This window comes from Mytilus edulis, chromosome 1, assembly GCF_963676685.1.
Source record: "Mytilus edulis chromosome 1, xbMytEdul2.2, whole genome shotgun sequence".
In the NCBI taxonomy this organism is placed as follows: domain Eukaryota; kingdom Metazoa; phylum Mollusca; class Bivalvia; order Mytilida; family Mytilidae; genus Mytilus; species Mytilus edulis.
The window spans coordinates 44,690,082-44,704,288 of record NC_092344.1 but is presented as its reverse complement, the minus strand read 5'-3'; the positions used below and the strand labels follow the sequence as shown (position 1 = coordinate 44,704,288).

The following is a 14,207-nucleotide window of genomic DNA, read 5'->3' as shown; positions in this document are numbered from 1 at the left end:
TTTTTACAAATTATATATAAATGCCTCATCAGAATTCATGGTAATATTTCATTTTCACGGAGTACAGTTTTTAAAGTCTTTGTATTCTTTTGCTGGCTACAATTCTTCGTTTATTCTCAAATTTGATATTGGATATAAATAGTAAATACATCGTGAAATCTTGTGTCTTAAGACATAGTCCAAAAATGTATATGAAACTAAAGATGAGGCTATAATATAATGATTGGTAGCATGTTTAATGAACAACATAACATATTATATGAAAATTTGGGACACATAATGTTACTGTGATAAACAATATAAACCACACCGTGGGTTTGACTTACAGACTGAGCCAGTTTTTAATTGTGCTTGTTCAATAGGAAGACATACCACCCAACCAAGACATTATATTTTACGAAAGAGTCAACAAGTCTTTTCTCTAGTTCTTAAATTGAATGTGATAAGCAAGGGAGAAGCAAATGTCAATTATATGCTATAATAAGAATGGTAAAACTTAAGTCTTGTCACAAACCTGTAGGTCCAAAGTCTACACCAAGAGAAAATATCTGAGGAGTTTTACAGCTGATACCAAAGTTCCAGGAACTAACAGGAGTGGCTTGTTGTTTGTCACCAAAGTCAAACACACAGCTATAGTTTGAATCACGTGGTATATCTATGATTGACATGTACAGCTGAAATTAAGGATAAAAACATATAATTGTCCTCATATTAGATATAAAAGTGTAACTCAAGAAATACACTAAGTGAAATGTTCACATCTACTTTTTTTTATACTTTTTGTCATTCACAACTACGTAGAATTAAGACAATTCAAAGCATTACATGTATGCAAAGACATCTGTTTCTAGTTGAAGACTGTTTTTTTTTAGAATAGTATCTCATTGACCTTATTACCACATTTCCTTGTCTTCATAATAATATTTTTCTGCATTGGAGATAGTCCAAAATGTTTCCTATCAAACGGAAAGGTTGAGTATTGAAAAAAACATAAAAAAATCCACGTGTGTAAATAAATATCATTTCTATACAAAATATTGACAATTTGAGTAGTATAACTCTGGTTAAGAACGTATCAATTGTAGGCCCCATTCTTCAATTAAGGAGAGACCACTCTGATATATATTTTGTCGTCAATTTATATTTTATTTTGTTTGCTAAAACCTGAATGCTTTTCATGATCCTTTCTTTTCATTTTTTTTTAAATACTTTTAACTTTCAGTATTTTCTATCAATCACAGATAGATGAATGCAAACAAACTATCTCCTAGCCTTCACATTTTTAACAAGTAATCAAAGTTACCGTAATATATTCTGTTGAAGAAGCCATTGGTGGAGAGATGTTGTCTATAGCAGTACAGTTAGTCAGAATTTTCCATCGATCTGTGCTTTTGTCTGCCATGGAACAGTTTGATTTCAAAGTACATCTATAATTCATATCATTTAATAAGACATAACCATATAAAACAGAGAAATGGGGAAAAAATGTAATTTGTAATAACCATATAAAAAGGTGAGAATCATTTGGAATAAAAATAAGACACATGGAATAATTCGTTTGCCTCTAGACTAATTTAGTAAGTAATAAGATTGGGTTTGGTAATCTGAAGAAAAAACTATAGTAGAAGCATCAAGGTCAGTCTCAACCATATGGTCAATTAAAATGTCCCGATTGTATTGTCAATTTGAAATTTGGTTGAATAATAGATTAATATAAACAGCAACACCTATAGTCAGGTCACAGTATAAGATTTATGCCAGTGTTATATTCCATTAAACATTCTTCACATAAAAAATAAACAATGGAATGGGAATTTATTATTGCTTTCTTTTTAACTTTTTGTGGTACGATTGCTAGGTATTAGACATTAAATCACAGAATTATGGGCTTGAGGTTTCGCCATCTCATTTGGATAATAGAGGTATCATTTGTGCTGTTTTGTTCAACTTTAATACATGTAATGAAATAGTAATAAACATCGAAACTGGTCTGTATTGCAAGATACTTGAAATATAAATTGAAACTTACCGATATTTAAAAATATCGTTTAATAATTCAATTATTCTTAATACATGCTAAAGATTTATGTGAGATTTATATACTATTAAATAGTCTGCACATAGATATGAACTGAGTAAACGATACAAAATGAACAAATCAGTTATATTTTAAATTGTGTTCCATAAAATCGTACAATACCTGTTTTCCAAGGTGCACCAGCCACAAAATGGATCTTTACTGGCTAAACATGTCGTACAACTGGCATACTGGCTACAATTTTCTACAGGTACCTTAGCAACCTGAAAAGATAATTTGAAGAATCAATGAACACAATTAATTACAATTTCAGGTACGAACTCTTCCGACCGAGATTGTATGAAGGAATCAAAATATATATTCAAACAGTGGATTAATATAAACACTGATTATATGCCATCCATATATACTGATATCTCATATGAATTTTAAACGTCTTCTATGTGAAATGTACATTGTGTCTATTTGGCCCGAGAACACCGTTATTCTGTAATGCATTTCTTTTAGATGATAAATTCAAATTTAAAAATTCGCACCTGCTCTATCTCAAATGGATTTTTATATTATAGTGTACTACTATTGGGACATGTAATAATAAAACTATAGAAACTTCTACCAGCTCTGACTCAAAATGTAGACAATTTTATGTTAAAAATTGAAAACAATAAGTTTAAAAATTTCATGCGTCCCACCAGCAAAGCCAAATTCATCTAAAGTCAACTTTGCCTGAAGGAGTTGAAAACTTAGTTCCTTAATAATTTTAAAATTTATAAATGGACAATTTTAGAAAGGTTTGTTAAATCATGTCAATACCGAAGTACTGACTACTGAGATGATATAAAGGGGGTATAAAATTCAGTTTAATAGTTTCAGATATACTAGTTGTTGCCATTTCTTAACTTGACCAAATCTCTACTTAAGAAAAGTAACCAATAAAGCAATTAAATCAGGTAAGCCTATTATGCACTCTTTAAGAGTTCAAACTTAAGGGTTTATTTTTGATTTAAAGAAAGAGGAATGGAAGGTGGCCCCCAAGAATACCTACCAATCTCTGACTCGTTAGGTACAGATTTCTATGGTCAAAGTCATAGTATGTATCCTGGTTTATAGGACTTCCCTCGTCTATAACTATATCTCGGTCATATTCTCTCGCTCTAGTCTTGCCCTCAATCACGATCTACAAAGTCAAAAAAACAAAAATAAGTACATTATAAGTGAACCTCCATGTCAAGGAAAATCAAAATAAGTGCAATATTTTAGTTGAGGAAGTCTTGTCAAGTTGTTTATTTTTGTTGAACCCATTATTGAGTGTTACTTTCCTGTTTGTCATGTTCCTGGTTCTGATCTTACATGTATATGTCTTTTGATCTCAATTGCGAGATAGGCAACAAAAATAAAAATCCTTGTTGATATTATCTTTTTACTGAGTCAAAAGAAAACCATCGAAGAATACGATATCATTTAATCATTTTTTTAGATCATTAAAATCTACATTCAACTCTAAGTATAGACTGAAAAATAACTTGTGTCCGGTGAAAAGCTATAGATGTAACAAAAATTTTGAATATCAATTCTGTACTTTAATTTTACTAGTTACTTTCATCATAATGATACAGTTATATTTGGTTTCATTTTATTTGATATTATTCTATTGAACTAAATACTAAAATAACAGGTGTTTGAAGTCCATGGTCTCTTTCTCATTTAAACCTCTAGATACTATATTTATGTTGAAAGAACATTAGTGAACAAAACTAGAATTACCTTATATCACATTATAAAATCTAAACAAAAATGCAAAGCAAAGAATGGGGGTATGCAGCCAAGGGATATCAAATGTCGACTGCGAGGAAGGTCCGGCTTGCATACATAGTCGCTGCTATGGCCGTTCATTCGTTTGTGAAATGACTGTTCTGATTCACCAACATACTGTTTACCACATTTACATTGTAGAAGATACACAGCATTTGTAGTCTTGCAATAAACATTGCAAAATATGGTGTATTTTGCAACAGTGGAGTGACTTCTAAATGTCTGGGTATTCAGTATGTGTTTGCAAGTCAGGCATCGCTTGTTTCCGCACCCCTTGAGATAGCCAAAAGACAACGAGCCTACTGTAGAGGATGCATCAGTTCTTACCAGCAAGTCTTTAAGGCTTTTTGTCCAACGGAAAGTCAGAAAAAGGGGACTTGGGAAAGATCTTAGATAGTTTAGAATGTTTTTCTATTTCTTTCCAATTTTCGCAGATTAGATGTGATAACTTGTCGGGATGGTATCATCTTCGATATTGTTGTAGATAGAGATCAACTGTAAACAAGCAAGCATGTTCAGTAAAGTAAGATTTATAATCAAGTCAATATGAACAAAATTGTCAACGAACCCCTTTAAGGAGTTATTGCCCTTTAAAAAGAATTTTTCACATTTGTTCGTTAATTTTTGTAATCTTTTACAAAATTTTTCCCCTTTAAAATTTCATACTTAGAGATGCTTACTTAAAAAATGTATCCAATGATGCGGTCCACTTAACAAGATGGCCGCCATGGTTAAAAATTTAACAAAGGGGTAAAATGCAGTGTTGGCTTATATTTCGGTAATTAAAGCATTAAGAGCAAATCTGACATGGGATAAAAATGTTCATCAGGTCGAAATCTATCAGGCCTAAAATTTTCAGACAAATCAGACAACCCGATGTTATGTTGCTGCCTCTGAATTTTGGTTATTATCTTGAATATTATAACAGATAGAGCTAAGCTGTAAATAGCAAAAATGTTCAGCAATGTAAGATCTTTAAATGAATTTAACTTAGCCGGAAATATGATTAGAGAATATCGAACGCTACAACCAACATGGTCGCCATTATGAAAAAAGATAATAGGTGTTTACTAGAAAAGTCTCTGGAAAATATAAAAATAAAACCAATTTAAAATGGTCACAACTTAAAAACTTTAAATAATGATAACGGGTTTTCTCTAACTTTTGTAAGACTACAATGAGATGACTTGAAGTGATGCAAATTTTCCAAGTAGTAGGGGTGCAATTATTCCTCACTTGAAATGTTCCATTTACAATTATTCAGTGTGACTTTTCATTTAGCATACTTATATAAGGTGAATGTCCCCTAGACAAGTAAGGTAAGTCGCGGTCAAGACCCTTGCCCAATTTGGTCTTTCATTTAAATGCATTATCAGCATTAAACAGGCCCTTGGTGAAATAAATTTTGGAGCAGGGAAAAGGAAATTTTACATTTTTGGTAAATTTTCTAGACTATCAGTATAGATTAAGTTATTCTGTTAACAGCAAAAAACATCAAGCAAAGAAAGATCTTCAACATGACCAAAAAAGCAATTTATATCCTTTTGCAGTTATTTACCGTTGAAGTCATTTTCTGCAATTAGTTAGTATTTTTTTAGTTATTAAGTTAGTAAATATTTCAAAAATATTCCAATTTTTATTTATCTACCAGGCCAAATTAAATCAAACTTGACCTCAATCAATATAAGGGTATCTTTTTATAATTTAACCATATTGTACATGATTTTCAAAACCGAAGTAGGTCCAGGTTAGCGAAACAGGCTCTTGAGAGCCTCTAGTTTTTATATTGATGTTGTTTTCTACATTTTTTATGCGTTTATATTTAAGGAATGACTGAAATATTTTTTTCTGTCTATGAAGAAATAACATCAAAAATGTGTTGCACACTGAATAACCTGCGTGGCGGATTATTTTACAGTGTGCACTATATTTTTTATGTTATGTCGAATAGACAGAAAAAATATTACAGTCATTTGTTATAATTTAATTCTAAATTCCATTTTAAACCGGAATAAACCATGAAAAACGTTGATGACGTCACGGTCACATTATAAATTATGCCAATGAGCAGATAAACAAAACAACATCTCCCAATCAGAAATGTTACATCCAACATTAAATAATATACATATAAAAAGATTACTTTGAGATAAACGTACGGTATAATTTACCTTTCTTCAATGCAAATTGGCAAAATTTCGGTTTTCAATACCATAAACCCGCAAACACCTATACACACACACACACGCATACGCATTGTGTGTGGTTTATGTGTTTCCTGTTTTGAAAACAGAATGGTCAAGTTGTGTCAATTTTAGACTTTGAAAAGGTACAAAGTTGGTTATTTAGGATTCTTTTGATACCTTCTCCTATGCATTGTGTATGTGCTTATCTACCAAATAATTCATAATGTATCACAAAACATTTTGGGGTTTGAAAGAGCAGTATATACAACAAAAAACTTTAAAGATATTCTACTTTTTTTAAGTGTCCATGTGATGTACCAAGGAAAGCTACAGTGAAGTTGGATGTTGTGGTAAGCGTCACTGAAGTCAAAGCAGTATTTTGGAAGACGATGGCAGGTTTCACTTTAGCACCAATCACTCCAGATTTTCTGCCTCCATAATAACTTTTTGTGGTAGTGCACAGTGTAGGTCCACTTCGTATACCCTTTTACAATAAGAAAGAAAAAATATTCGAGTACATAAATAAAACAACTACATCTAATAAGTGTAGAGTTTTTTTTAAGTGCAAACGGTACACCTAATTTGTAAATATTGAAGTTAAATAATGTACCATAACATAAAATTGCAGTCAAATATACACGTTTAGAAAAAAACGGGTTGGCTTAAGGACCAACGTACAGGAAAATGTACCACACGGTATTTCATGTCCAGATGAAGCTTGTCAACTTTCGCAATTGTATATGCATCATACTGATAATGAATGTAATGGCTATCTTACGGATTGTCCTCTAGAAAAGTGTGACATACAAAGATGACTTGATTAGAAAAGACATATGAGATGTTAAGCTTCAAGGTGAATGTCTTTTTGTAGCTTTTAGAAAAAAAAAACCAGTTGAAATGTTTATGATCGTGTAGTCATTTTGTGTCATGAATTGAAACACCAAATTCTTCAGTACAAACATCATTTAGTTGCCACTTTCGGCTACAAGTCTATATCATAATGTACACAAACCTGATTTATACAAGTAGCACCATCATCAAAGTGTGATCCTTTGATTGCTTCCCTTCCTTTCTGACATTTTCTTAGATTTTTCTTCATTTTCCTTTGTATTTTAGAAATTGTGAATATACAAACTGCAGAATCTGTTTTTCCATTATGCCGATTTTCAAACAGAGCGACAAGAATTTCATGGCTTTCAATGTCTTCACTGTTAAGTCGAAGTTTATTCCATAAATTTCGACCAGGTATGATAGTTTTTCCAGCACGCACTATTTTATAATTTGTAGTACTAGTATTTCCACAAGTAAGTGGTATATCAATATATGAATAAAAGTGAGTATCTCTATTGCAGGTGAGAGATATTCTAGACTGTATGGATTTGGGATTTGCATTGGTTTCACAGTTTGGATTTAAATCAGATGACTGATAAGATAAAAAATATGTATATTCCTGAATTGAAAAAGCTGATACATAATCAATTATATATTTATTGATTTTATCATAAAGTATTTTGAGAGCAGAAGGAGGCTGTTGTTCAATAAAGGAGGCTTCCTCATACAAGGAAAAGGCGCTTCCATCACTAGTAAGTTTTCTCATACTTAGAGCAGGTATATCTTTACGTCTAAGAAAAAACACATTCTTAGTATCTTCATCCTTGCAATGAAGACTGATTGGGTATGATGCTCCAATAAATAAAATATTTTCGTTTAGATTTTGCTTTACAATCAATCCCACTGTAGAAGCATTTTCTGTATTTGTTACAAGATATGTATGCATTCTTATAGATAGTTTTTTGCTAATATTTTGTAAGTCTCTAAATTCGCAAAAACCTTGAAATAAACTGCTACATATAACAAGACGATCATTTCCATTCGTGTTGGTTTCAATCAGTAAAATTTTGTTGTAATTATCGGTCAATTCTTTCATCTGTCTATCACAAGCAGATCCAGTACATAAGTGATTATCTGGTTCAGGGCCTGTCACGAGTTGTTGTTCAACTTCCAACGATTTTCTCAACTTGAAAATACGATTGACAGCACCAACATAAAACATCTTTTTGGAATTATCATGAACAAAGTGATTTATGGATCCTGAGACACCATTTTTATCCTTTAGAATTTGTTTTTCAACTTTATAAGATGACATTGCACTAGCCACATTTAAAACAATTATTAAGAATGAAAGCATTTTTTCACTTCAGATATATTTGTTGTTTGCATAAACATTCAATATCATTCATAGATACGTGTATTTCAGACAAAAGTTGTCATGGTTTAACTGGCTTTTTTCCGAATTTATTCTGTCACAAGTTCACAAAGCCATTATAATTCTTTATCTGAAAATAAATCAGGATAGTTTATTTTCATTTTTACTATTGGGTCGGGTTTTGTTACTCCTTCAAATCAATGAAGACAAAAGAGTTTCTTATCACCCTTGCCTTCTTCCCACCCTCCCATTGCCTCTGAATTTTATAGAATATGTCCTGTACCAAGTCAGTAATATGGCAGTTGTTATCAAATAGTTCGTTTATATGTACGTTGGCGTTTGTTTATGTTGCATTTCAGTGTGTCTGTTGTTCCGTTGTTTTACTCTTGATATGTTTCCCTCGGTTTTAGTTTTAAACTCGAATTAGTTTTCCCTCGATCGATTTATGACTTAAAACAGCGGTATACTACTGCTGCCTTTATTTAAATGATAATTATCTGAATGTTATCCGTAATTTACAAAATTTACAAAATAAGACATATTCGAACATATTTTATATGTTTATAAGTATATATAATAAGTTTATAACAGAAATTTCTATTAATTCTAGGCACACCACGATTAACTTGTATAGGATTTTGCGAACAAACATGTGTTAAGATATTAAGAAAAACAGATAAAATCATACTATATATAAAAATAAAAAGTAGACAAATTGAATGTAATAATTTTCTTTTCAAATACGTAAAATACCTTATAATAATCCAAAATGAATTAGAAATTAGTTTGTTATTACTAAAGTTTCCACAATAACATACAAAAAAAAACAATTAAAACTAAATATAAGGGCCTCAAATTTCAGGACGAAAGATTTTGAACATTTTTTAAACACTTAAGTGTATATTTCAGTCGATTCAATTAGTTTATGTGAAAGATTTTAACCGATTAAGTCTTTAAAAACGTTCCGATTCCGATGAAAAATCTATCTAATATGCAAAAAAAAATGTCACTTTTCAAAGGTTTTTTTTCAAAAATGAAAGTGGCCGCATCCGTGTTCATCCTCAAACTTTATATAAGTTATGTATTATCATCATATACAACTTACATTTCAATATTAAGAATGAACACGAATGCGGTGACTTTCACTTAAGACGGAAACCGTCTAAAATTTAACTCAAGTGCTAAAATTGTGAAGATTTCAGTAATTTAGCATGACTTAATGATGCAAGAACCCGATACATGTGCATTGTATTGTAAAAACAGCCTATATTTATGTAGCAGATGCATTCCACTTTCCAATAAATAACTAAACGTTTAGTTTTTAACAATTTTGTAAAACTGCTATATTTTGGGGGCAAAAAGGGGGTCTTACTGGACCTACTCCTTTGAAACCTATACCGATTAGTCTCTTCTTCTAACTTGTCTCTAACATATTGATTGTAACCTCACGGGTTGTGACTACACGATAGTCTATATTGTATATATAAAGGCAAATGCCCATGGTGTTCGTTGTACCGATGCGTATCATATGTTTATTTATACAAATAAGTTGCAACCCATTGGTAGCCGAGTGGTTTGCTCGGTGTGATAATACCAGTCACACATAACAGACTTTAAGGGGTTTAATCCCTCGTTAAGGTATATAACAATTACAAAATTTCAACTTAAGTTTTTAAATTAATTCCATTAGTTACAAGAAATCAGTAAATATAAATTAACCTGTTCAAACTTAATTAAATGACACACAAAAAGTTAAGAATTAAACACGAGTTGATGATTTCTTTCAGCAACAGCCCTACGAATCGTTGATTCTAGTAAAATAAACCATGTTAAATAAACAGAATGACTTCAAAGCAACGGTTTAAATAGTATTTAACTCAAGGCTAAAAAAGTAATTGCATGCACAGACAGGTCAACCTTAACCACATACTTACAACTTCTACTCCAATCAAATTGATAGAACTTGCCCTCTAAGTTCTATATAACATACTATTCCCGTGTTCTATGTAGCAACTGTGCATGACTGACGACAATGATAAGACTTTGCTGTATCGTAATCAAAACATTCAGAACCAAAAATTGCCACTAGTTATTTTGGAATAAAATGATGTGTCCCAAATTCAAAATAAAAAAAAAGTTTGTAATTAGTTATCTCATCGATTCTTATTTATCTTGCTATTTGAAAAATTGAATATTAAGAAATCTTATTGACAATTTTAAGTTTGCATCATTGGAATAAAGAATAACACATATGGTCCTTATATCTTCATTAAAGTTTAGTACTTGCTTAAAACGAATGAAAACCTTGTAAAGAAAATTAAGAAAAAAATGGGTTTTTTTTATTCTAAAAGAAATGGGTCCATATCATCATGAATTAAGAAAAAGTGATTATGTCTGAAGGAAATATACCCCCAATATCTATATTCTTATAACGCTTTTAGTTTTTACTTGGAAAATAAAAACACAAACTATAATCTTTGATTTATTGTTAGTTGATTTTAAATACATAGTCGCTAGACTAGCTATGAGCACAAAATCTAATATCTGTAAAATTTAAGTTTAGCTGTGAAATTGAAAAATGTTTTCAAAAGATATAATTTAATGTCAATTCATTATAAGTTATCTACGTTCATATCCGTAGATATGGATATTTTAACACCCTGAAGTACCCCAGTACACCGTGAGGCGTAGCCGAAGGGTGTACAGGGTACTGAAGGGTGTTAAAATATCCATATCTACGGATATGAACGTAGATAACGAATTTATCCCCGGTCTTAGTCCGAATCGTGCGAGTTTTATGGAAACTCGAGTACAAAGTGTAACGCGAAAACAACGGTTTTTTCATTCTTTAAAAAAGTTTTATTGAAATTTGGAAATTTTACATATTTTTTACGGGGTGTAGGCTAGGGTACTACCTTTGGTAACACCATACAGGTAGTCAAATATAAGAGGTTTTTTAATACGGAGACAGAGAAAATGGATTGAGTCAAATTTGGTGCCCAATGTTGTGAGAATTACGCCAAAGATGGTGTGACGTCAACGTGGGTAATTTGTATAGCTAGGTCAGTAGTCCCATTCCTTGAAAATGTGTGAAATGAGTGTAAATGATCGGCATAATAGGACATAATCGTTAATGAATCAAATATTTAATTACAAACATCATGGATAATCTACAGAATTCAATATTTCACAAGGAGCGATCATGGAACTAAGGAAAACTTGCGTAAAGTTCCCCGGGATTATGGTTAGCAACGTCCGGGGATATGGGTTAGCAACACCCAGGGGCTATGGGTTTTGTAACGACGTGCGTTAACCAATCAAAATCCTAGATATATACTAAGCCGGGGATAAGTTGTCATGTTACCACGAAAAGAAGTACATGAAGTAAGACACTGCTTTATATCAAGATACATATTTAAACCAGCAAAATACATTTTTTTATTCTGGAGTCAAGGGCCTTTTAAATCATATATTTATTTGAGCTTGAAATATAAACCACTATTTTCCAAATTCATGTTTGATGCATTTATAAATTGGTAAATCTATGTAACTGAGGAAATTTCCTAAACTTGAACCTTAGTTGGTTAGTGAACTCTGTTTTATAAACACCATTGATACAATTAAGTAGTCAGCCAAAATAAACTATCAATAAACCAATTAAAAGATTACTTGAGTTGTAAATATGTGCTGAATTTGGAACGTCTATGAAAAGGTATTTACTATGAAATTAAATGCTCTAGGCATCCCCCTCCCTCCGAATTCAATAGTACATACCTTATTATACACTAACCGATAATTATTTTGACGTAATCTTGAACAAATGTAATATAGTAACTTTTAATCATAGAATGATTAAGTGATGTAACTATCTTACACCCTACTTGGAAAGGTCTTTCAGCTAAGATTTGCATATACTTTTTTTCCTTTGCAAACTTTGTTATGTATTTAAACGAAAAATTGTATAACATTGCTTACCTTTAATTCTGTTCACGTATTATCAGGAAGTGTTTGTAGATGTCCATGTCATTTTAATATAACAGGATGTCACATATCTTCATACTTGTTACTTAAAGTATGTTTTTATTTTTTATATTCAGGACATTTGGTATACTGCCGGGAAGTACCATAAGAATTTTTTTGGCATAATATAAACGTTGTATGTTACGTATGGTATATGTTATAAACACCAGTATAATACTGTTGCCTTAATTTTAATATGGTATGATGGAATGGTACGCACAAATGGTATCATGGTAAGACATGATGGTATGATACAAACCACTATACCATGGTATAATTTGATGGTGTTGTAAAAGAGAGGTGTTAGAAACATGAGGGACAGTCAAACTCCTAGATCGAAAATAAAGTAAACAAAATATGATCTGGTATGACTGCAACATTTGTTAAATGAGTTGTGCTTATAAAAAGACAGTCCAACACAACTTTTTGGAAAAATTACTATGGCAAATATTTAAAATTCTGAATGTTTTTTTTTTAAATATCGTGATTTTCAAGGGGCATAAGCTGTCAAAATTATATTCGCTGATTTGACTAAAATCCTGATATTTGATTTACAACAAGCAAAAACACATATCCAACTTATAAAAAGTCTTAAATAAATAGTTAACAGTGCATATGTTAGATAATATATATCAGAATTTCATGTGTATTTTAGTCTAGACGCCATCTAATTAAATGTCGAAATAACCCCAAAAACTACCGACGGTAATATAACACGATAGGATCATAAACATAATATAAATAGACATGGGCGTCGTGCAACTTGATTTGTATAGGACCTATTTGATTTCGTGTTTTAGGTTAACAAAAGAATAAGTTATTTTTTTATTATTTTACCTGTATAAGAATAATTTTCTTTGTACATAAAATCAGGCAATCAACGGTTTACCTTTGTCTCACTGTAAATGTTGATACTCTTTTCATTTCATAACTGAACATGCATCAATCATTATAATCCATCTCTAGCTAAGGGATTAAATTGAAGTTCACATTAATAAGACAATAACTATCAAAACCAAGGAGTAAACAAGGACTTACAAAACCAAAAGACATTTACATCAACAGTTATAAATAATAAATAAGAAACAACACGAACTCCACTATAACCTGGGAGTGAAATCAGGTGCTCCGGAAGGGTAAGCACCGAATACAGCACCCGTCGTGTTATTTCTTTGTTCAGTTCGGTAATGATGGAAGGTAAGTATGACTGAGGAAGAATATCAGATATGATTTCTGACACACTTTTGTCATAATGGCAAATCAGCTCATGATGGCGACCGTAAAATTTCTTGAGTGATGACCTTAATTTGATTAATTTATAGCCCTGTCTTAGCAACTTTTGAGAAAGCAGAACTACTCGTTCAACAAAATCAACGTACTTTGAGCTAGCACTAGAGTAACGTATCAATTTAGACACATATACTCCATATGCTGGTGCCGCTGAGATGTTGCTACACAGAAATAAAAAGTTGACTATAGGAAAAATAAAATCATCGCGTTTGTCATAAATTTCGGTATTTTTATTAACCTATCTTCAGTAGTCATTTCAAGAAAAAAGGTCTAAATATGAAGCAGATTCATCTGTGTCGGTAGTATCTTTAACTTCAAGTTCACTTGGATAAATTAAATGTAAGTGATCACTTAATCTATCATTATTAAGAGACAGTACATCATCAATATACCCAAAGGTGAAATTAAAAGACTGGGCTTATTTCTGTTCTCCTTTCTGTACAAGCCCTTGGATACATTCTGCTTCATAGGAATACAAAAAACAAATCTGCAAGTAGAGGAGCGCAATTGGTACCTATTGGGATAACAATAGTCTGTAATAGAAGACCAAACCTCCAAATTCAACAAATATTTTGTCAATTAAAAGGTCTAGCATGGCAGTGATATCCTCTTCGGTGTATTTTTTTGCTTGACTCTGTGTGATCTTTCACAAAGT

At 31.5% G+C, this 14,207-nt stretch overlaps 1 protein-coding gene across 2 annotated transcripts in view; it reads right to left on the bottom strand.

Annotated features, from left to right (window-relative positions):
• Positions 1-12,392, bottom strand: part of LOC139512632 (plexin-A4-like) — a 43,377-nt gene extending 30,985 nt beyond the window's left edge. For both annotated transcript variants that reach the window (XM_071300382.1, XM_071300392.1), the window contains exons 1-7: positions 12,218-12,392; positions 7,049-8,372; positions 6,329-6,520; positions 3,084-3,215; positions 2,201-2,301; positions 1,304-1,427; positions 515-674 (exon numbers count right to left, since the gene is read on the bottom strand). In XM_071300382.1, the coding sequence (XP_071156483.1) occupies positions 515-674; positions 1,304-1,427; positions 2,201-2,301; positions 3,084-3,215; positions 6,329-6,520; positions 7,049-8,224 (1,885 nt within the window). In that variant the 5' untranslated portion in view covers positions 8,225-8,372; positions 12,218-12,392. The remainder of the gene's footprint in view (positions 1-514; positions 675-1,303; positions 1,428-2,200; positions 2,302-3,083; positions 3,216-6,328; positions 6,521-7,048; positions 8,373-12,217) is intronic.
• Between the last annotated feature and the right edge of the window lie 1,815 nt (positions 12,393-14,207).